Source organism: Centrocercus urophasianus, unplaced genomic scaffold, assembly GCF_019232065.1.
Source record: "Centrocercus urophasianus isolate 14NV4802_14NV808 unplaced genomic scaffold, USGS_Curo_1.0 seq_1, whole genome shotgun sequence".
Classification (NCBI taxonomy): domain Eukaryota; kingdom Metazoa; phylum Chordata; class Aves; order Galliformes; family Phasianidae; genus Centrocercus; species Centrocercus urophasianus.
The window spans coordinates 1,959,043-1,981,756 of record NW_024884141.1 but is presented as its reverse complement, the minus strand read 5'-3'; the positions used below and the strand labels follow the sequence as shown (position 1 = coordinate 1,981,756).

The 22,714-nt window shown below is 40.0% G+C and overlaps 1 protein-coding gene across 2 annotated transcripts in view; it reads right to left on the bottom strand.

Annotated features, from left to right (window-relative positions):
* Nucleotides 1-22,714, bottom strand: part of TMEM135 (transmembrane protein 135) — a 166,416-nt gene that overhangs the window by 119,315 nt on the left and 24,387 nt on the right. For both annotated transcript variants that reach the window (XM_042810212.1, XM_042810295.1), the window contains one exon: nucleotides 10,846-10,879. In XM_042810212.1, the coding sequence (XP_042666146.1) occupies nucleotides 10,846-10,879 (34 nt within the window). The remainder of the gene's footprint in view (nucleotides 1-10,845; nucleotides 10,880-22,714) is intronic.

Below are 22,714 nucleotides of genomic sequence, written 5' to 3'. Positions count from 1 at the left end.
AAAATACTTCAAAATGTAGAAATGAAAAACAAAAAATAACCATTTCAGATACTGTGTGCAAAGGTGTGCTCTTTGTTTTGTAGCAAAGACACTGCATGGAGGCAGATGCTAACTCACCAATTACTGCTCTCACATGGAAAATGTTTAACATTTTTACACTAAACATCTGTGTCTTTTCTCCAACAAAACATAAAGTGGAACACATACTTCGTCACTAATAGTACTTGGCTATTATTTTGAAAGCTTACAGTTTTAACAGTAACAAAATGATTTTTGTGCTGAAACTGCTGCTGTAATTATCATTATGCTATAAATGATGTCAGCAACAACATCACATCAGAAGGGGCAATCATACAATAAGAGTGGATATTGGTAATTAAAAGTGTGAAGGATTTAATTCTGAATGAATCACTTGGAGCACAAAGTAATAATTAAATCTAAAGTGATTAATCAGTAATGAGACACGCTCATTCCATCAGGCAGTTTTATGGTAAGTCTAGTGCCTGTAAAAAAAATTTTAATACATAAATTCACAAATGAGCTGGATGAATTCATACTTATGTAAACTGTATCCCCCCTAGAAATGTTTTCATTTTGCATTTTTTGAACACAGAATTAAAGTTTTCTTTTTTATAAGATGAAATCAGAATGCCAAGTCTCTTGAGCTGTCATAATACTTGAGCAGTTCCAACAGCGACCACCTGATGGTCATAATAATCTCATAATAATGGAGATTTCAAGCAGAAGTGCCAAAACCTCAAAAAATAAGATTCCAAAATGTTGCATCTTAAAACTTCCCAGTTCTAAGGCCATAGGGAGAGAGACATTTATAGTCTTGAGCATGCAGCAAGAGGTTCTGCTGCAGGCCCACAACAACTACAAGTCAGGTCATCCCTGACAGTACACAAACATCTCTGCACATCTCCTCTGTGTTCCAGAAAGAGAAACTGATTAAAAGGTGTGTGTTCCTAGTAAGGTTATGCTAAAAAAGGGTCATTTACAAGGTTCCCCAAAATTTCTGAGTTCACAGCGAACCCAGCTCAAGGCACGTTCCCTGCTTCGTCATGTCTTAGCCTGCCATTCAGGTTGCATATTAGGAAACATTTTCTTCTCAGAAAGAGTGGTGAGGCATTGGTACAGGCTGCCCAGGGAGGTGGTGAAGTCACCAACCCTGGAGGTGTCCGAGAACTGTGGAGATGTGGCACTGAGGGACATGGTCAGTGGTGGTGACGGGCTGATGGTTGGACTGGATGATATTAGAGGTCTTTTCCAACCTTAATGATTCTGTAACTGATAATGCAGAAATCCAAGTGTGCTCAGCCTCTCCTCTGGGGACGTGCCTTCCATCTTTGCTGCCAGTTTTGTTGCCTTCCTCTGGATGCTTTCAAGCACCTCAATATCCTCTATATTGTGGAGCCCAGAACTGCAATCAGTATTCAAGGCAAGGCCACACCAATGCTAAATACCTTAGGAAAGGAAAATCACCTTTTTTTACCATCAGTCTGCACTGTGCTTAATGCACCCCACAATGCAGTTTGCCCTCCTGGCTGCCAGGGCACCCACTGGCTCCTGCTCAGCTGCTGGCACCAGCATCTCCAGGTCCTTTCCTGCTGAGCTGCTCTCCAGCTGCTCTTGATCAGGAAAGCTTGGCTGGCAGAAGGGGTGAGGACTGCAGGATTCTCCTGCTCTCATATCCCTCACTGAGAGACTTCTGAAGTTCTTCTCTTTTTCACTAGGGAAATCCTCAGCTTTCTCAATACACCACTGGGATTTCAACTCCTGGGAAGCCTGGAGATCTGCCTCGACCCACTTTTTCAGTCTATCAAATCCTTGCCTACAGCATTACTACAAATCAGAGCTGTTGCTCACACTAGATATGGGTGTCCAGTGCTCTTTTTAACCTGAACTTATACATTCCTTTAACCTCAGTTACCAGCTAGCAAAAAGTCAACAACCTTTAACAAACCCAAGACAAATTTTCTTAATGCATTATAAAAGACAAAAAGTTTCACCTGGCAGAGAAGTTTCAAAAGGGATTTATAATTCTGACAGTATTGGTAACTCTAGGAAGTCAAGACAAGTAGCTGCTCACCAGGAAAGATCACATTAAAGGAGCATAACGTTCAGTATTGCATCCAGTGCCTAACAAGGTACAGAGGAAAGTTTAAAAATGCAAACAGCTTTGCATAGAAAGCAAGAGACAAAGAATTAAATGTTTGCTCTGACTGTTGCCAAAACATCCTGCGCTGAAGTGATGGATGAGGTTTCCTGAGGCTAAGATGCCAAAGCCAATTAGCCATGTAAATGCACAAGAATGCCAGCTGCCAAGATCTAACTTTATTACTGTATTACTTAAAAGTGAAGACATCAGCAATGTTTAAGTTCATATGACTGCTGATCTTAAAACCTGCCTCTTAATAACTTCAAATGCGGGGGAGTGACAACGACCTTAAGTTGCAACCTTTTAAAATTATCCTCGAGTGCCATCAATTACCCATAATTTGATTATGTAAAGTATTCTGTTAATCAAATTAGTCTACATTATGTTCTATTTAAAAGAAAGAGAGACTGCAGCTTATTCCTTTTTGCATGACTTTTATGTAAAGTTTATATTTAAAAGTAGCAATTTATTTCAGTATTGCCTGTTTCAGTTGCCAAACTGCCCATCCCACAGAACATGATATGTGTAAAGTATATAGCTTACTCATTTATGGCATCTATTTCTGAATTCCAAAATAAAATTTTTGGAAAGTGTTTTGAGCATTTATCGACTAGAATAAAACATGCCTAAGTCTTTGATTATTTGAAAACATCTGTGTTTAATTTCTAAGCAAGTAGCTTGGGAATGTTGATCATACAATACACTTCCCTGCACAGCCACTAGAATAATCTCCAGGATTCTGTGAAAGGGTAAAGCTTTTTTTCTGCTTAGGTGGAACAGATCTGAACGTTACTGTCAGTCACTAAAGAGCACCCATTTCTTTCGAACAACTTCCATATTCCTCCAAACTACCCAGGAAATAATTTGCTCCTTTTTCCACAATGTTATTAACTCCATAATAAAAACCATTTTGCTTTTTGCCTACTGCTACACTTCCACTTTCTTTACTTTCCCACTGAGGGTACTAACAACATCATTTCCTGATGCACACCCTGGAGATGCTGACACAATAGTGGAAGCATGACAAGATGAAGACAGAGTATACCATCTGAAGGCTACAGAATGAGTGTCAGGCGAGTTTCATCTTGTATGTCCTCTATGAAGAAGATTGGAGTTCTATTTCTATCTCCTTTTTCCAGCAAGACCCAGGCACTGAAGAAGCAGAAGCTAAGGAAGAGGCTTTCCAACCAAATCCAGATGACAGAACAGCAGAAAATTGCTATTCCTCAAAAAAAGGCAGGTCTTGCCAACAAGTAGCACGTGGCCTGACACAAGATGATGTTGAGGTCTAACTTGATACCAGAGAAGACTTGTTTCTTGTTAGTACTTATTTTTTGAATGCCTGTTGGAAGTTAAGTCATAAGCCTTTATCAACTACAGCTAGCAGCAAGTCATCCTGGAGACATTTACGGTCAGGCTGGATGGGGCTCTGAGCAACCTGATGGAGCTGTAGGTGCCCCTGTTCGTGGCAGGGAGGTTGGACCAGATGACTTTTGGGGGTCTCTTAAAATTCAAACAATTCCATGATTACCTGAGGCTGCTATCTGCTTACCTGTGTAACAGTGAAAATTTTGCCATGGGTGCATAAGACTTCTTTCCACACAACACTAAATGCTGTCTCTGTTCCTCCCTTACCCAGGCAATGACAGACCTGTCCTCACTGGGAGTACTACCACAACATCAGGGGGTTGTGCTCTGCCAGGCAGGGATGATTATACAAGCCAGAGATCTACCTCAGGGTAACTTCCAGTGAAGAAAAGCAGACAGCTTCCCTGCAAGATCTCCAAGTGGAATTTTTCCTATAAGTTAGCCAGAAGCACAGTATCAAAGTACTCATATTTTCTATCGGTATCTTTTAAGACAGAGATAAATAAGCAGAATTTTACTACCCTGACATAAAGGATAACCTAGTAGCTCCTTTAGTTTTTTGGGGTTTTTTTTCCCTTTTCCTTGTAAGAAGGAACTAAGCAACTGTTCTACTTACACTACCACACTATCAGCTCAAAAGCTAATAATGCAAGGAATGAAAGGAATATCTAGCCTGGACAACATTAAAGAATAAATACACATGGTCCCTTCCAGCTGTTGCTGTAACCAAAGGCACTGTCACCTCCAAAGAGGGACACAGATAACAGCCACAAATCACAGAAGAGGTGGTGGCAGGAAGACAGCAAGACTCCACAGAGCCTCATTCCTCATAAAGGAACTGCCTCAAGCATTTACTTGGAGAATTTTCAGTTATGGAGATTACTTCTGAAACATTAGAAAACTTTAAAAAAAAATAAATAAATCAGATATTCTTACCTTCATTGTCATGCTAAAAGACACCCCAGCAGTGTTTGTATAACAATAACACAAAGAATAGCGTAGAACTACACAACCACATTCTAATTGTTTAAAAAGAGAAGCAAATAGTGGTTAGAAAAATAAATAAAGAAATCAACCTTCCTAGAGTCCATCACTGCTAACAATTCTGAAATATTTATTCCATCAAAGTAAATCTATCTGCCCTTCTTTCTACACTGACTCCATCTTTTGACTAAAACTGTACCATTCCCAATGGAAAAGAAAAGGAGTTGGTGGCTTGTTTACAGAATGTCAATTTGAAAGTTTAAACAGAAATCATTTCCTTGTGCCGTAGCATATAAACTGCACAACAAATCTAACGGTCCGCCAAAACAAATGGGATTTTTAAAATACCTATTAGCCTAGATTTATCAATGAAAAAGTCATAATCAGTACCTTATTTTATATTAAAGGATATTTCTGAATTGGTACGTTACAGCATTGCCTGGTAATTTCTCAACAGAGTTACAAGGTACACAACGTGACAGAAATGCTATTTCGTAGTCAAATAGCACGGAAAAAAGCATTCAATTTGTATTTTCATAGGAGCATACACTTAATTACAACAGGCACGAGGTGTTTCTTGAAGCGCTCATAGCAACTCAAACACATCTGCAAGTTTGTACAAAAAGCATGTGATAAGCTGGTGAGAAAAATCACTCAGGAATGTTCGGCGTCAAAGTATTCATTGTGTGCCAGTAACTTCCTTTCAATATTATCACTTTGCCTTTAGCAAAAACTTGAAACTAGAGGCCCAGCAACAGCACAGCTCACTATTGGATTTCTGCTGCTGCTGCTGCTTCTCTCGCCATAGCAAAACTCGCCCCTCTTTCTTTCAGCCCTGCACACACCACCCCCACAAGGCATGAAACAATAACAAATATAGTGTGCATGGAAAGTGATATTGGAAGGGTCTTGGCCTCAAACATTTGTGCCATGCTTTATATTCCATTATATTCCTGTGAAGCTCTGTTTGCTGCCACAGCGTACCACACGTCTTAAACTAGATTAGTGGTTTTGGTGTTTTAAATGTTGCAAAGCACGAAAGTTTGGCAGCATTCTGAATCGCTATGACTTCCATCCTGTAAGAAAGCAGACAAGTGTCTAGAATTAAAGCTGTGACTAAAGAACCCTGGATACTCATTTCTCCATTAGAAACAGAGGGATTCCTTTTTGATTGAATCTGTGCTTCAGCATTTTGCTTGCTCTTAGACCAACTTATCTCAAGCTTTAAGAGCCCAACACTTGTCCTTCATACTGCTTGGCTGGAATAAACAAAGGTTCAGCCAAAACGAAGCCAAATTTAGACCAATTACGTAACTTAAAAACAATTCAACTCTGGTACTGCTTGGACTACTTTAAAAGTGCTAGAAGCCATGCTCAGTTACAGCACTGCGCTCTATCACATATTGAAACAGCATCGCCCATTCAAGTGCCTTCAACCAATTTGTTTGATTCAGTATTTGTTTAATGTGGACAACATTTTCATTAGTTTTAGGTATTTCCAAACAGGACTCAAAATACCAATGAACAGTATTTTTATGAAAGCAGATTTATGGAAAGAGTTGGTTTGCTGAGAGAAATAGTAACACACTAAGCAAGCTCTCAGCTTCAGCAGCAGCCCCCAAATTTTCCAAAAAACATCATAAGTTCAAAATGTACAAAACATTGAAGTTTTTCCCTTGTTATATTCTTGACTGTTTTCTCAGCAATTCTCCTTATTCATATCTACCTATAACAGCAGTGTTTCTCTTCACTAATACCCATCTCCAATAAGGGATCTGTTTTACATTGCATCTAGGAAGATGTACTCTCCCTTCTGAACTCTGATAGGAAAACATTCTTTTTCCTTACTACTGATGGCAGGCATGGCTGCACATTTCTTCTCCTAATACGTCATCTCTTCCCTTGGTATACGGTATATTAAAATACTTCTTCACTGACAGGTGCACTGATGAGCTATCATCAGAACAGCAGCGAGTATAACATGGACTAGCCATGTTTCTGCATTAAATTCATCCAGATGCAATTGCTGACAATTTCTCCAGCTGCCATACCCAGGACACCAAAAACAGTGCCTTCTTTGTCACTCACTCTGGGCTCCTGCTAAATTTCTCTTTGTGTTAATTGCAGCAAAATTCATCACTTCCTTTCCCTGCATAGCAACCATTTTCTTTATCGTCTGCTCTCTGCACGTAGAACAGATCAACTTCTTCCACTGCCTTCCTCTCATCCAACTGCCATTACAGCAGCCTAGCTTCAATTCCTCCATAATTCTTGCTATTAAGAGTTCTAATATCTCATCTTCAGATTCTACTTCGTCCTTTTCTTGCTTTCTCATCTTATTTTTCAGAACTATATTTTTACCACTCCTTAACGCCTGCCGCTATGGCCAGGAGTGATTCCTATGCTAATTCCTCTCACTGCACTCAAGAACAAGTCCTCCATAGTGCCACGCTGCCTTCTGCATCCAGCTGCTTCATCTCACGTTTGAACTTTACATTGTTTAACCTGTGACCCCGATGAACAACTTGTTAATGTTAACATTTCCCATTTTGTAAGTACAGCACCATACATGACATTAAACAAGGCTAAGTGCTGGGTCCCGCACTTGGGTCAAAATAACTCCACATAGTGATATAAGCTTGGGGAAGAGTGGCTAGAAAGCTGTCTAATAGAAAGGGATCTGGGGGTGTTACTTGACAGCAGGCTGAACATGAAACAGCAGCACGCCCAGGTGCAAGAAGGTGAATGGTATCCTGGCTTGTATCACAAATAGTGTGGCCATAAGGGCTGCGGAGAGATGGTCCCTCTCTCTACTCAGCTCCCGTGGGACTGCACTTCAAGAGCCACCTCCAGTTTGGGGCCCCAGTGACAAGCAGATATTGAGTGGAGACTATATGAAAAGAGCAACAAAGCTGGTGAAGAGTTTTAGAAAATGAGAGTTACAAGGAGTGGCTGATGGAACTTTTGTTGTTTAGTTTGGAGAGAAGGAGACTGAGGAGAGACCTCATCACTCTCCACAAATACCTGAAAGGAGGTTGCAGTGAGGTGTTGGTCTCTTTACTCAGGTAACGAGGGATAGGAGGCGAGTTGGAGGTCTGCAACAGTGAGGAAACAGCCTTACATCACCCAGGATAGGTTTAGATTGGATATCAGGAAGAATTTGTTCATGAAGAGGGTGGTCAGGCATGGTTTAGTGATGGGACTCGGTAGGTCAGACTGGTGGATGCACTTGATGATCTTGAAGGCCTTTTCCAACATAAGTGATTGCATTCAAATAGAGTAGAAATTACAGAACAAAGCAAAGGAAGCCTTTGACATAATGAGGTGCAGTTCAAATTTCAAGTTCAAGAATATAAGTAAAACTCAATTTCTTTTTGGTAAGAGCAAGAAACCCTTTTTATACTTCAGTATACGCTAAGAAGCATTTTCTCTTGGTGAACATTCCAATGACAATGTATCAGTTTTCCAATAATTTTATTTCTCAAACTTTTATAACAAAAAGTCCTAGCCCAGGTTAATCTCTTCCTATTTTTATTTTTTATTTTTTAAATTTTTAAACTGAATTCAGACTTTGTTTCAACACAAAAATGCCAACTTTTTTCTTCAGCTTCAAAGCAACAACTCAAATGTCAAACTGTTCACCATTAAGTATGCCATAACTGTTTTGAAATATAAGAAGTATAGGTATTAATCATGGGTGCCCATTTATTACTATCATCATCGTTTCCAGATAAAAATAACTGACGAGATTACATTTCACTTTCCACCTTTTGTTGGAATCTTGGGGTTCCTTTTGATCTCAAATTATCCATGAAGGGTTATCCTATATGTTCACCACCAATGCATCACTTACAATCCTAGAAATGTCTTGACTTTAACAAGTGCAATCCAAAATAGAACTTGAAAGGCTCCGTGCTGCTGTGTGGCCCCCAGCACAGACTGCTACTGCAGGTCTGTATTGGGGATCACAAATGTCAGTTCTTAGACAAGTTACAAGTTAAAAATGTCCAAACCCACATTTTCAACCTCGTATATTACTTTATTTCTAAAAAACTTCAGCTTCCAGAAAGCACAGTATTCCCATAAAAATCCAGTCCTTAGGGGTTTTGTTCCAATAGATGCAGTCTAGCAGAAAGCAACCTTAAGAAACTACTTCCATCCAAATTTTCCACAGAGCATATATAGTATTAACAACTTATTAAAAATAAGTTGTTAATCATAGATTCTATGGTTCTCATGTTTTTTAATGCCATTTTATTGTGTAAGCAGTCAGAAAATACAACTTGGGAGCTCAGGGTCACATAAATCTATAATTACTGGATTACTTACAATTAGTCATGACACTTATGTAGCTTGGGATGAAAAAAAATAAAGAATAAAAAAATCAATAAAGATGTTATTGCCCAGAACAAGAGTTCTTCCACCTCCTGCCTTCCACTCCATAACAGCAGCCATATACGTGGCTTTAATATATCTGTGCCCATTTCACTACGTAAGTTCACCTGTACCACAAACTGTTGACCATTGCTAATAGGACAGTAAGAACAAATTTCTATCTTAGAAGTCCTCATATGGCTATAAAAATTCACTGAATCAATAGCCAAGATAATTGCTTGTAATAAGCAATAAACCTAATTACAATTACCCCCCTCTAACTAGCCGAAAGCGCTCATGACAAAACACAAAGACATAATTATTGTTGCTCAGACTGAAAAACATACTTTAGCAAATATGAAACAAAACAATGCAGTGTATTTAGTTCAGAGAACACTTTAATAGGCCCTGAAGATAGTATTACAGAATGCAAGAGTCACTTCACGTTCCAGTTACATGTTGCATTTTCATTACCTAAAAGTTAGCTTGAGTCACATTATGCTCCAGCTCTGAAATGTGGATAACAGTATTAATAAGTGCAGCTTGCCAGCTTTCAGAACATGCTGCAATCTAGAGATAACAAATATTTTAAAGGCATTGTAAAGTTATGAGTAAATCTTAACCAAGCATATAAAGTTCTCAACCAGAGACAAGCAACACAGGTAGGCAAACATTCACAGTGATTACACAGGTTGCTAACGAGGAAAGTACATCATGATCAAGGGCAATTTATAGGGCAAATCCTTGGCTGTGCAAAGTTCAAACACATGTGACTAAAATAAACCATTATGCTAAACACAACACTCATGGAATCAAACAGCCTCTTTAAAATAGAATTAAATTTGTTGATTTTTCCTTTATAACACTGTTGAACTGCCCAAGTGAGCTGTTGGTATCACAGTTTAAGAGCTGCAAACATACTGACAGCTTTCTCAGAGTAGGGACACTCAGAGTGTTGCTGTTAAGCACACCTATTTTGTCCTTCTCTTGAAAAGTCTGCTCCCAATGAGTGATGACATGACCACCAGCACATCCTGAACAAGAAGTTTCTACACAGTTGCTGCTCTTGGTTCAAAGAAAAACTCAAACTTTTCAATATTAAAGTTGCCCTTGTAGGAATTCAATGCCACATTAGCATGTTATTGAGGATCTGAACACAGAAATATATTAATTTCAAGAAAATGGTTAGTCTCCTCCTCAAATTAGAAACAACTTTACAAAGAACAGGAATCTTAAAAGATGGGTATGAACCATCCAGATCACATGGCTATAGAAGACAGTAGTTGAAATTAATATAATTCATGGTGAGAATTAAATTACTCTCTTCTGAAGTCTGTGAACCCTAGTCATGGCTATTTCAGGACAGGCCAAGAACCAACTGCTGTTTAAAAGACTTTTTTTTTTTTTTTTTACACACCTAAATTTGAGAGGGAATTCTAATAGAATTTGTAAATGCATTTATTTATATGGGTAGGATATTTACGTGGAAGACATTCAGAAAGAGATGATGTTACAGTGTCCTACCAAGAATCCTCAGAATTACAACTGTCACCAACAATGACTTACTAGGATGGAAGAGAAAGTATCAGTGTTATCACTGATCTGTGCTGCAAGAAATTGCCTTTGCCTCAATACTTCTATTAATGAATCTTCAAAGTCCGCGTGATTCCCTCAAGGCCACAGTAAAGTACAGTGTTCTATGTTGGTCAGATAATTATTTTGGCATAACATAGTCATTCCTAAAGTATGATCATGCAATAAAAGTACATTTTTAGAAAAAGTTAAGGTACAAAGTATGAATTCAGATAAACTTACTACTACTATTTTTTTCCATGAGAAAAACCAAACTGGCACAACCATCTGGTAAATATTTTCGTATGCACAGTATTTGACAGTGGTTTCAAAAACAATTCCAACGATCTCACATATTTTTACCATTTGAATAAAGGATTACTTACTTGATTTGCCATGTAAATTGTGAGGAGACCTCTCCTATAAACAGAAATGATAGCATCAGTGAACAAATTAAACATTTTGTCAATCAAAGAAAAGTACCTTAAGCATCTGAACACCTTATTAAAGAAGAGAGTTTAGTAACTGGTTTATTGATGGGGGATGAATCATCACCATCCTGCAGGAAAACAGATACGAAACCAAAAATAGCACTTCCATAGCACAGAATCAAAGCAGAGAGGAATTACATGGACCAAGTTACTATGTATAACTTGTACTGCATGAGCCTTGAAGCCGTCACGCAGGGAGAGGCAAGGCACCGTGGGTTCCACAGCACGTACCAGAATTAAAAGCCTGTGCAGGACATGATGATGTAAGCGTACAAACCATAGCCAAAGTTAAACTGGGAATTCACAGGAACTGCTTCTGTATAAACTTTTACCTGGGGCAAGCATGGTGTCACCCAAGATGCCTTCACCATTCTGCTTATATTCTCCTTATATTCTCACAAAAAGTGTTTTCTACTGGAATGGACAATGCAGATGTCATGGCACCAAGCAGCACGCCCACCTGTCCCAGCTGAGAGCTACAGTGCCAACAGTGCCACTGCTTTTGCCTTTACAAATCTTCACCACGTTTCTTCTTTGTTCCCCTTCTACTGTATGATGCCCCACACCACATGATGCTACTAGCTGGATGTTAATGGCATAAATCTGGGCTCATGCTGCCCCACATTTCCAGTACAATACCAAATAGTGAGCTCTGGCTACATCCATGTGAGCTGCTGCAGCAGATTGTATCAGAAGTTTCCAAAAGGTCCAGCTATCAAAAATATAGTTATTTTCTGTATTCATTCACCAGTCAGTGAGCTTGGAGAAAGGTTTTGCACTTACAACCACAGATTTCCTTCGCCCTCATTTGTCTTCTCTCTTCTACAGAGATTAGCTTTTACAGTTTACAGGCACAGTGTCAGCATTTCTTACCTGACTATGGCTCACAGCATCTTGATTTTACTATCAGCCTTGGAGAAGTTGGGATGTTTTGCTTTGTTCCCAGTGCTGCTACACAGTAATTCCAAAAACACAACTGCATTATATGTTTAATTGCTAATATGGAAACAAGTTTATAACCTGAATTCATCTGTCTTCACATCATTCTGGTATGGTTTTCTTTGTTTTGATGTGACAACATGAAAGGTCCAACCCAGGCTTGTAGGTATGTCACAGTTTTAAGTTTTGAGCATTCGTGGGGTGCTTAACAGAACTGCATGTTCACAAAATAACCTGCAATCACTGCAATTGCACAAGCAAGCAAATCAAACTCACAGACAGACAGAAACCAAAAACTAAAGATCTGGTGAAGTTAGGAAACAGAAGAAACAAAAAGATAGGGAATAACACCCACAACTGTTAAAGCAATTAGACTTCTAAACCTTGTAACAAAGCAGCAAAATCCTGCATGCTGCTTCTGACCAAGGGAAAAATTCACTTTGGATGGTAAATGAATTGAACTCGAGTTGGTCCACAAATGACCACTGAATCTTGCAGCCAGTTTGCCCAGGTGATTAAATGCCATTGTTATTGCTCCCAATTATGTACACGTTTTTTAGTTTGTTCTCACAGAGGACAAAAAAAAGGGTATTTGATGTTTCTTGGGGTTGGTTAGTTGGTTGTTCCCCCCTCCCCCTTTCCTGTACAAGTTTAAAAAGCTCAGGATAAATTAAATGTACAAACAAGTGTTTGGAAACAGCATTAAATTTACTCTTGACAGCTATCCTGCCAACTCAGCTCACTTTGAGCCTTTTGGAAAACACCAGAACTGCAGTTCTACCTGCAGTAACATACTAACCCAAAAGCAGCTTCCACCTGTGACAGATGCAGCTTTCAGAGCACAGTGTGTATACTGACAACTGTTACTATGAGTAGCATGGTGATAAGTTGGTGGATTCCCTCCCGCAGCATCTGTATCACACGGGCAGAGATGACATGCAGATGGAGTGGCTTTAGTCTCCCACATAAAAAAAATAAATCAAATGGAAGTACTAAAAAACTAGGAACTCTATCTGTCAAAGCTTTAGCTTCCCTTATGGTCCCCTCTTGGCCAAAGGTAAAGCACAACCTGCAAAGACAAAGAAAGGAAAAGGGGCTAGAAGAAAGGAAGGAAAGAAACAAGAAGCTGCACTGCAGCTGCACTGAGACTGATGCAAAAAGGAGGTGGTCAGGAGGAGGGAAAACACTCACACACAATGAAAGTGCCCAAGGAAGCAACTTCTGGAGCTGGAAGTACAGAAAGCTGCTATATGACATCAACTGAAAGTGCCTGCAGCAAACCTGCCTGCTGAACTCTAAGCAGAAGTAGGTTGTTGTTTTTCTCAAACCCATTCTGTGACTACTATAGCAATAAATATCCCCATGTTCCTACAAAAAAAAAAAAAAAAGTTCTTCCTGACCTTGTGCAAATGTGATCCAGCAAACTCAACCCAACTGTGAACTCCACTGGCAAAAAGCAGGTGGAAGTTCAGAAAGTGTTGCACTATTTTGTAATAATGGCAACTGATGGAAAACAGGACTGAAAGATGGAGTTATTCCAAGCAAAAGGGTCACTGATACAACCAAGGACTGCTTTAAAGATGCAGCTGGTAAATAAGATGCCCGTACAATTGGGAAACAGTATTACAAGTGCTGGAAATAATTAAGTATTATTAATAATTAAGTTAGCCAGCCATGTATAATCACCTGCTCTGGAAGGCTTAAAGACAGCTAATATTTCATCCATACTCACTCTCTCAGAGGTTGCTCTCCCCAAGACCTTCGCCTTAGCTTCCCATTGCTTCCCTTCCACTGATAAAATTTCCCACACCCTACACTGTCCCCAGTGACACACAGAATCTTTTATTTGGAGAAAGCGGGGGGAAACAATTAATGGAAGGTTGACAAGGTTAGACAAGGCTGAACTACAGCACATACTTAAGACAGCATCCAAGAGAGCTGCACCTGTATTCTTGTGTGTTATAGAACTAGAAAGGCAATGTCTCCAAGTGCAGTTATCCAAGACACCTCACGTCATCTGAGGCTGAACAACTTTCTACAGATCTGTTCCATTCTTAACGTTTAAATGACACATGATTCCCAGATAATTCTCCTGTTCGTTTGATAGGACAAGGGGGAATGGTTTTAAACTGAGATGGGGAGGTTTAGGTTAGATATTAGGAGGAAGTTTTTCACCCAGAGGGTGGTGACACACTGGAACAGGCTGCCCAAGGAGGCTGTGGATGCCCCATCACTGGAGGCATTCAAGGCCAGGCTGGATGTGGCTCTGGGCAGCCTGGTCTGGTGGTTGATGACCCTGCACACAGCAGGGGGTTGGAACTGGATGAGCATTGTGGTCCTTTTCAACCCAGGTCATTCTGTGATTCTGTGATTTACACCTCAAAGAAAGGTTTCACTGAGTATAACTTTTTGAACATCTTGGTAGCATTCAGACCAAATACAAACAGCAATAGCTCTTCAACTCTGGCCTACAAAGCTCAAAGAACAACACATTCCTGTGACTGTACTGCTCAAAGGAAAGAGACTAAAATAACTCCACAAAGTTTAAAAAAAAAAAGAAAAAAAAAGCTATAGGACAGAAATAGCAAGGAAGCCTAACAGCACACAGGGCTGTACTACTAGAAGTGTAGGTAGGAGGTCAAAGGAAGAGACCAGTTCCCTTTACAGGTGGCCATTAGGCATCCCTGAACCACAACAGACATCCACCACCACACACAAGTTGAGGGCAGGGGCACCAGATACAGGGGGTTCTTGGGTACAAAACTGAGCCCCTTCACCTTTTCAATCATGTTCTCTAAGATTTTAATCACACACAGCTCTTTTCAGAGCTCATTTTCAAGGACTAGAAATGAAAGTACAGGAAATTAGAAAGCAGATTAAAGATTTCCACTTCTTTGTTTAATCAAGAGAATTGTAAAATCAAAAGAAATCACAAAGCACCAGTTTCAACCTTTGAACTCATCTTTCCATGAGCAAGGTACACTTTTCTATATGAGTGTTCAAGAAGCTTTTAGCTGTAGTAAGAGACATGATTTAGTGGGGAAATATTGGTAGCAGGTGGATGGTTGGACTGGATGATGTTGGAGGTCTTTTCCAACTTCATTGATTTGACGATTCTAAATGCTATAAATTCTGGAAAACATTGATTGAGGCCAAATTCCAATTCCCCTAATGCAGGAGGTAGAGGCCCTTCTCACACCAGCAGGAGCAATGACCACTGTCCAAATCTGCACCACAATATGTTGTCTGTGTGACAACTTGCTAAAGACTGTTCTTTGGCTTGGCTTGACACATTTATAAAACTCAAATAATAACTTGACTATCACAAGTAATATAAGCTTTTCTTTAACATAATAGCAAGTCACATTAATTTTTAAAACACAGCAAGGAAGTTTTTTCATACAAAACTCACAGCCAGTTCTCTCTCCTTATATATGCTTTTCCATCTATGATCTTTAAGCTATTTCTCATCAATATTCATTCCTCCTTTGAGAATTTCTTGCCTTGCTCTCTCCAACTTAATAAACCTAATACACAGCATTCCAGTCAAGTGGTTTTCTCATTAAGAACTTTTTTTACAATATAAAGTTCGAAACGTTGGTTTCTCTATTGAATCATAGGATCGTTAAGGTTGGGAAAAACCTCTAAGACCACTTAGTCCAACCAAGAGCTCACCCCCATCCTGCCCACTGACCACGTCCCTCAGTGCCACATCTCCATGGCTCCTGAACGCCTCCAGGGATGGTGCCACCACCACCTTTCTGGGCAGCCTGTGCCAAAGCCTTCTTTCGTTTATACTACAAACCCTTCCAAGTAGGCTCTCTGAAATCTAGATGTTCATTCTAACTAATAAAATGGATCTGAAGTACTCTAAATACCTTTTGGTTGCTTTGTTTTTACCATCTGACTTTTTACAATCACCATTTTCCTTGCTCAAAACAAAAGAGGAAAAAAGTGACCAGACCACAAATAACACAAGAAAACTAGAGCATAACATTGTGCATAAAAATTCACATCAATTGACTAAACATTTGCCACTTCTAGAGAGAACAGGCGATAGCTGTAAGAATGAGCAGTAAAAGCACCATGGAGCAAGGTGCACAATGGCCAAGTACATCCCAGCCCCACGTTCTGCTGCAATTCCCATTGCCTCAGCATATAGCCGCAGTGTTAGAAATCCTGATGCATGCAATTAACAGCATGAGTTCTCTGCTTAAGCAGCCTCGCCAATGGGTTGTGTTTGTCCCAATATACAGTAAATTTAAAATGCTAGGGAAAAATAAAAATGCCCAACCATTGCTAACAAGCATTGTTTGAGCTCGTTCACAAAGCTTTTGACCTCACTGCCTGCTTCAAAACATCACGCTCCTAATATTTCAGTCTTGTGCTTTGCTCCTCCAAGAATTCCTACTGTTGTCACGTTGACAGGTCTGAGTTGAGAGTAAATAGGTGCCAGAACAGAGCATGTCAAACTTATCTCTTTCTGAGACCTACATAACAAGGTCTGAACCACTGGCAGATTTAACATCATGAATGTCATCTTTCTGAAAACATATAATTTTTAAGAAGGTTCCTCCAAAGTCAACTTTGAATTTAATATGAATATCACTGCTTGCTGGATCTGCTGCACGCTCTGACAGCCAGCACTTTATTTTCACCAATAATCATTTTCTAGATCCTCTAAAATCACATGTATAACTACTTTCAAAAGAGTCAGTGGATTCAAAGGTAAATACGGAGTGCAGGGCTTAGAAAATGAAAAGCACACATTGACGCTGTACTGACTTGTCATGGCAAAGCTTGAAAACATTACAGTCATCCTGAGAAAAAGAATTAAAAAGAAATTAAAAATAATAGTAAGAAAGAGTTAAATCTGACCTGAATTTCTGAGCCTAAACTAAGAAGCTAACATAATAGTTTGTAATGGGTCCCCAGACAGGATTTGTGGTCTGCAAAAACAGGAAGAATTCCCTCCCCACCTTCCTCCCCCCACACTGTAAAGCACACCACTTCAGAACCTGCAGATTTAAATCAAGCACACAAATCACAGCTTTCCCCGAAAAGAAAAAGGTCAACGTGAAGAGGGTTTTCTCTGCTCCACAGCAGCTTGACACCAAAAGCCAACCAACGATAGATGTGGAGCTGTGATTGCATCCCTGTAATAACACAAGAAGTGCTGATTATGCTTAGGGTATCGTTAATCTCTCACACCCACCGATTTCCTACTGGCAGCTGGAGGCCAGCAGTGAAATCCTGGTGCAAAAGTTCACTTAGAATCAGCAGGAACAGATAAGCTTTCAAAATAATGCAGAAAATTAAGAAAACAGACCTTAGCAATGAGTTTTCAAAAAAGAAAACCATTACTTTTGGAGCTGAGTAAATACCAGTGGCAAATCCTTCACACAAATAGCACCTTCAGGCACAAACTTCCCATCAAAAGATATAGTTTAAGGGCCCACAGCCCACCATGTTTTAAAAGACTCTGTATTGCCAATTTGGGGATGGTTTAAAGTTGGAAATGGGTACTTCTGAGTCCTTCAACTTAAAGTTGCTCAAAATTGCAAATCAGCAATTGCTGAGCACATTATATGTTAAGTAAAATGGTTATTTTATTCCTCGCAATACTCAGAATTTGTTGCTCTTAAAAGGAAAAGCAAACACGACGTGTGCTATGATTTGAGCACGTGCCAAAGAAAGGGTATGAGAAAGCTAGAGAGGCACAGAAGCCAAAAGGAAAATATATCTACAGTAATACATTCCAGTTAAATTAGTACCAATCATTCTTACTGAGTTTCCAGTTAGTGTAACACCAGATAACATCAACGGCTTGACTTTTTAACTGTTTTCTACTCCAATTTTATACAGATTTTCTTTCATCATTCCTCTCCTCCTCTCCCAGCTTCCTCATGGCGTCAACAGACCTAGAGCCAAAGCAAAGGCAGAGCTACAGGCGGGTGAGAGCTCTTAAGTTAAGGGTGATTTAACCTCACAAGATTTCATGAGGAGATAAAAATCAGATTCCAAAACGCTTACTACTTTCATAAAAAGATTGACCAGCAGATAACAGAAGAATAACAAGTTGTTGAAATCTCAGGAGAAGAAATGAAGGATTTCCGGCAATTTTTTAAATCATTAACATTCTTGGTGTAAGAAGGCCTATCTCCCATTCAATAAGGCCACAAATAACAATTTCTTTGGACTGTTGATCATACCAGAATTGTTTTTAATCGGCACACTTGATCAAGAAGAAAACACTGGGTTTGCTCTGCTCCCAGAGCCAGTGCAGCTCAGCCAGCACAACCGCTCTGCAGAAGCCAGCAGCACAAGGCTCACATTTTGTTCTGTTTTGCTACAAATCATTACTGTGTCACAGCAAAGAGAGGACATGCAAAGGACTGTTAGTGAAAGTTAGGAAAAAGAGGAAAGAAAAGGATAAAAATCCTAGGATATCTCAGAGACGTGCAATATTTTTTTTAATATCTCAAACCATCAGCTTGGCATGTTTTTCAAAAACTTAAGCTCTTTTTCCAGCCTTCAAAACTAGCAGCTACTGTTCTGCTTTCATGTTCAGAGCTTAATTTCTTCTAACACAAACACACGCTGCTTTAACGATTACAGATAAAAAACATTTCCAAAGTACCTGAAACATCAAGCAAAAAGGCAAAATAAGTCCATCTGACTCAAGCAGAGTAATGCATCTTTTCCTATTGCACATTTAAGTGGAAACGATCTTACCTTCACAAAACGAGACACCAACTGTTCCAATGCAAACAGGCTATAGGGTTAGACTTGCCATCATACAGAGCAATTTATGGATTTTTCTGGTAGGACCCTGAAGGATGGTATATTAAGCTGCATTATAGACAGGCTTCAAATCCAGTTAGGAGCCATGAGTGAGTCATACAGCATACGTACTGTCAAGGTTAAGAGCTTGCCTGCATCCAAAAAGGCCTAAAGCAAGAAGGGGTCCCAGGAAAAGAAGAGTCAGAAGCCAGTGCAGAATCTTTGTCTAGAAAGGCAGGAAAGCTGAGTGAGAGTCACTTCAACACATTCCCACTTTCTGAGAAGTCAATTTCTGCCAGGACAGCAGTATTTGATGATTACCTACACACAGATATCAACTTGACTTTTCACCTACCAAAACCAGAAAAGTTATTGCCAAGCTCAGCTTTAACTTACTATGTTATGTCTTTAACGCTCATAGATCTAAAACACCAACACCTGAGCTTAGAACATTTTTGATAGTTCCTACATCAGCTTGCTCAACAGAATCACAGAACCACTGAGGTTGGAAAGATCACTGAGATCACTGAGTTCAACCATCAGCCTATGCCTGTGACCACTCAAGGCCACGTCACTCAGTGCCACACGTACACTGCTCCTGAGCACCTCCAGGGACAGTGACTCCAGCACGTCCCTGAACTGTCTGCTCCAACACATTACTACTCTGTCTGAGAAGAAATTCTTCCTGACATCCAACCTGAACCTTCCCTGGTGCAACTTGAGGCCATTATCTCTTGTCCTGTTGCTGGTTACTAAGGAGGAGAGACCAACCCCCGGTTCACCATAACCTCCCTTCAGGAGAGGGAGAGAACCATAAGCTCACCTCTGAGCCTTCTCCTCTCCAGACTTGTAGATGCACTTCAGCTGAGCCATTTGCCTCACCCCCAACCCCCATCACCATTCCCCTAGCTTTTCACCACCACATCAGCTAACACCCTAGCCAGCTCAGCTAGACAGCATCTGAAGCTTACTCCACATTAGCAGAATATCTGTTATTCCCCTCTGGGTGCTGCATGTGACACGTAAGCATTCAGACACAGAAAGATGTATTAAGTGTTTGTTTGAGTCAAGGAAGTCCCAGTGAGTGTCTCCTGCATGTGAGCGAGGAGCAGACAGAACTGAGCAATTAATCCACTGCCTGCATTGTTTGAATTCAGCTCAGACTTGCAGAATAGTCTGATGTTCAACAACATCTGAATTTTACCATTTTTTCCTACCGGCATTTCAACGGTGCTTTAACATTTCGGTGCGAGAGGAGGAGGCTTTTTTTGTGCCAGTTCATGATGAAAAAACAATAAGAATTTCTACTAACACTCAGATGACTACTTCACTTTTAATTGTTTGGGTTTTTTAATTTTCACTATGCTGAAAACGAACGTTTATCAAAAGCAGTCCTTAGAATAATGGAAAAAAACAAATACCCAAGTTTTTATTATGTTAAGTCTCACCTGGAGCAGCACAGACTGGGTTGGCTGCACACAGCCACCTGGGATCCATCAGTGCATAACCCGACCTTAGTACTGCCCTCTGTCCACCCAAGCTAGCTTGGCATGTGAGCTTGACAGGCGTAGTCCAGAGCTCAAAACCACTGCCTGTGCTGTCTTGCAGCACTATCAATGAAGAAACCTCACTTCTGCTGTTGTACGTAAGTGAGTCCCCATGAAACCTAGGGAACTGCAGAGGTGGTCAAATAAAAATACAAATGCCTCTAGAGATGGGGCATCCACAGCTTCTTTGTGCAAACTGTTCCAGTGCCTCACCGCCCAACTACGTCCTTTAGCCCCGAAGAGGTCGGGCAGCTGGGCGAGGTGATCTCTGAAGGTTCCTTCCAACAGAACCGTTCTATTCTAAAACATTGTCTACAGTTGTATTGGTGCCTCTACTTGGAGGAGATGCTCAAAACCCAACTGGACATGGTTGTGGTCAGGCAGCTACAGCTGACCCTGCTAAAGCAGGGCTGCATTTAGAAGCTCAAGGGGTCCCTTCCAACGCCAGCAATGCTACGACTCACTGACAGCAAGTTACAGAAAGGGATCCTGATTAAACTACACCAGGTAAGATGCTTGTTCTTATATGTACTACCTGATATATCAGTTATCTATCAATCCTCTATCATTATTTGTCATTCTCCAATATAGATCCTGAATTTATACGCTTCCCTTACTTTCTTATTTCTTCACCCTAATAATAGAGCATGAATAACCACAAATCACAACTTCCTCAGCATGATTCAAGTTTCAAAGCAATGTGACCCACAGCCTTCTTCTTCTACGCAATTGAATGTAGATAAGTACTTTGGCTGCCAAGTTGAATAAAAACTCGAAACATTCAATAAAATGTTACAAAGGAAAACTATGTAACCAGAAAAAATACTATGTAAAAATTACAAAAGGCAAATAAACATTATATTACAAAAAAAACAATTGCAAAAAATGAGCAACTCAGGATAGGGATTTTCAGAAATATACAGAGTACAGAAGAGGCAGTTCTCACATCAGAGTTATCAGTTCAAACTTAATATTACCTCACTACAACATAATTTGTTCGAAGTTCAAATGCTTTGGAATTCTTTCCTTCTACAGAATAACACCATGATAGTCACTGCTATTCTCATGCACTTCCAAAACATATAGAAAAGAGATTTCTGTGCTCATGCAAAAATAAATTTCACCACTGGGAAAAGGCACACCATTTCTTTTTTGTGTGATATGTAACAGAATCCTGGGCTTACATCCTGACCTCTGTTTAACACATTAATATTAATTTAGCTGAATACAGTTAAATTAAGTTCAAAATGAATTAACACACGATGGTAAAACAGTAAATGAAAAATAGACATCTGCTGAAAAAGACTGACAAAGTTATGACTGACAGATATACACACAGAGTACAGAAGTCATCAGTCTTTTGAATGCCAAATATCAAGCTATTACTGTTGGCATTTTATTTTTCTTCAAACAGGAAATTTAGTGCATCAGGACAAATACAGCATAAGCCTAATGATCTCATTTTTCAGAAAGACAAATTATTGCAAATAATTTATTAGAAGTATTTTAGCCCTGTACAGGGCAGGAGCTCCCATAGCTCCAAGTGATTAAGATTCACAGAATCATAGAACCATTTGAGCTGACAGGGACCTCTAAAGGTGATCCAGCCCAACTCCCCTGCAGTGAACGGAGACACCTACAGCTCCATCAAACTGAGAGCTCTGTTCAGCCTGACCTTGAGTGCCTCCAGGAGATGCTGCTTTCCACAAAACACACCCCAGCAGCTGCCAGCCTTGGGCTACCTGCCACTGTTAGAGTTGCCAGAGCCACAGCATATTCCAGATCGGCTCCTGCACCCTCAGCAGCCCTTGGAAATAATCACTGCCTTCTCTCTCTCCCATAACTGCAGCAGTAGCAGCCCTCAAAGCACACAGCACTCCATGTTCAAATGTTTACATGCTGTTCCTATAAAAATGCAGATCTCTGTTGTTGGCTTTCATAAAAAGAGTTGCTGAAAAGCAATAGATTTTAATGTATTTTGGTTTAGAAAGAAAAAGCATTCCCACTAACTTCACTTCTGCAGCATTTCAGAATAGTAATCATTTTACAGGGGTAAAAGTCCAAAATAATTTATTTCCCTGCCATCTCTGCTTACCAGGTATGGTACAGAATACCCAGTGAGTGATCCAAACCTGAGGCTTTTTCATCATCACACAGAATAGCTTGCTGTCTCAATTCCTTACCTGTAGCAAGCAAGACTAAGGCTTGCAAATACAGTTGTAACGTTAAGAGATTGTTTGCCTATTATTCTCTCCTTCTCTTGCCAAACTGGCAGCTTCCTAAAAATACAGCATCGAACTGGATAATCATAAAACACTGAGAAAGGAAATTATCATCCCAGGTCAAAATGTATCCATGCAAAAATCATAGAATCCTAGGCTTGGGTTGGAAGGGACCCCCCGAGGATCACCAAGTTCCAACCCCCCTGCCATAGGCAGGGCCACCAGCCTCCAGGTTTGGTACTAGACCAGTCTACCCAGGGCCCCATCCAACCT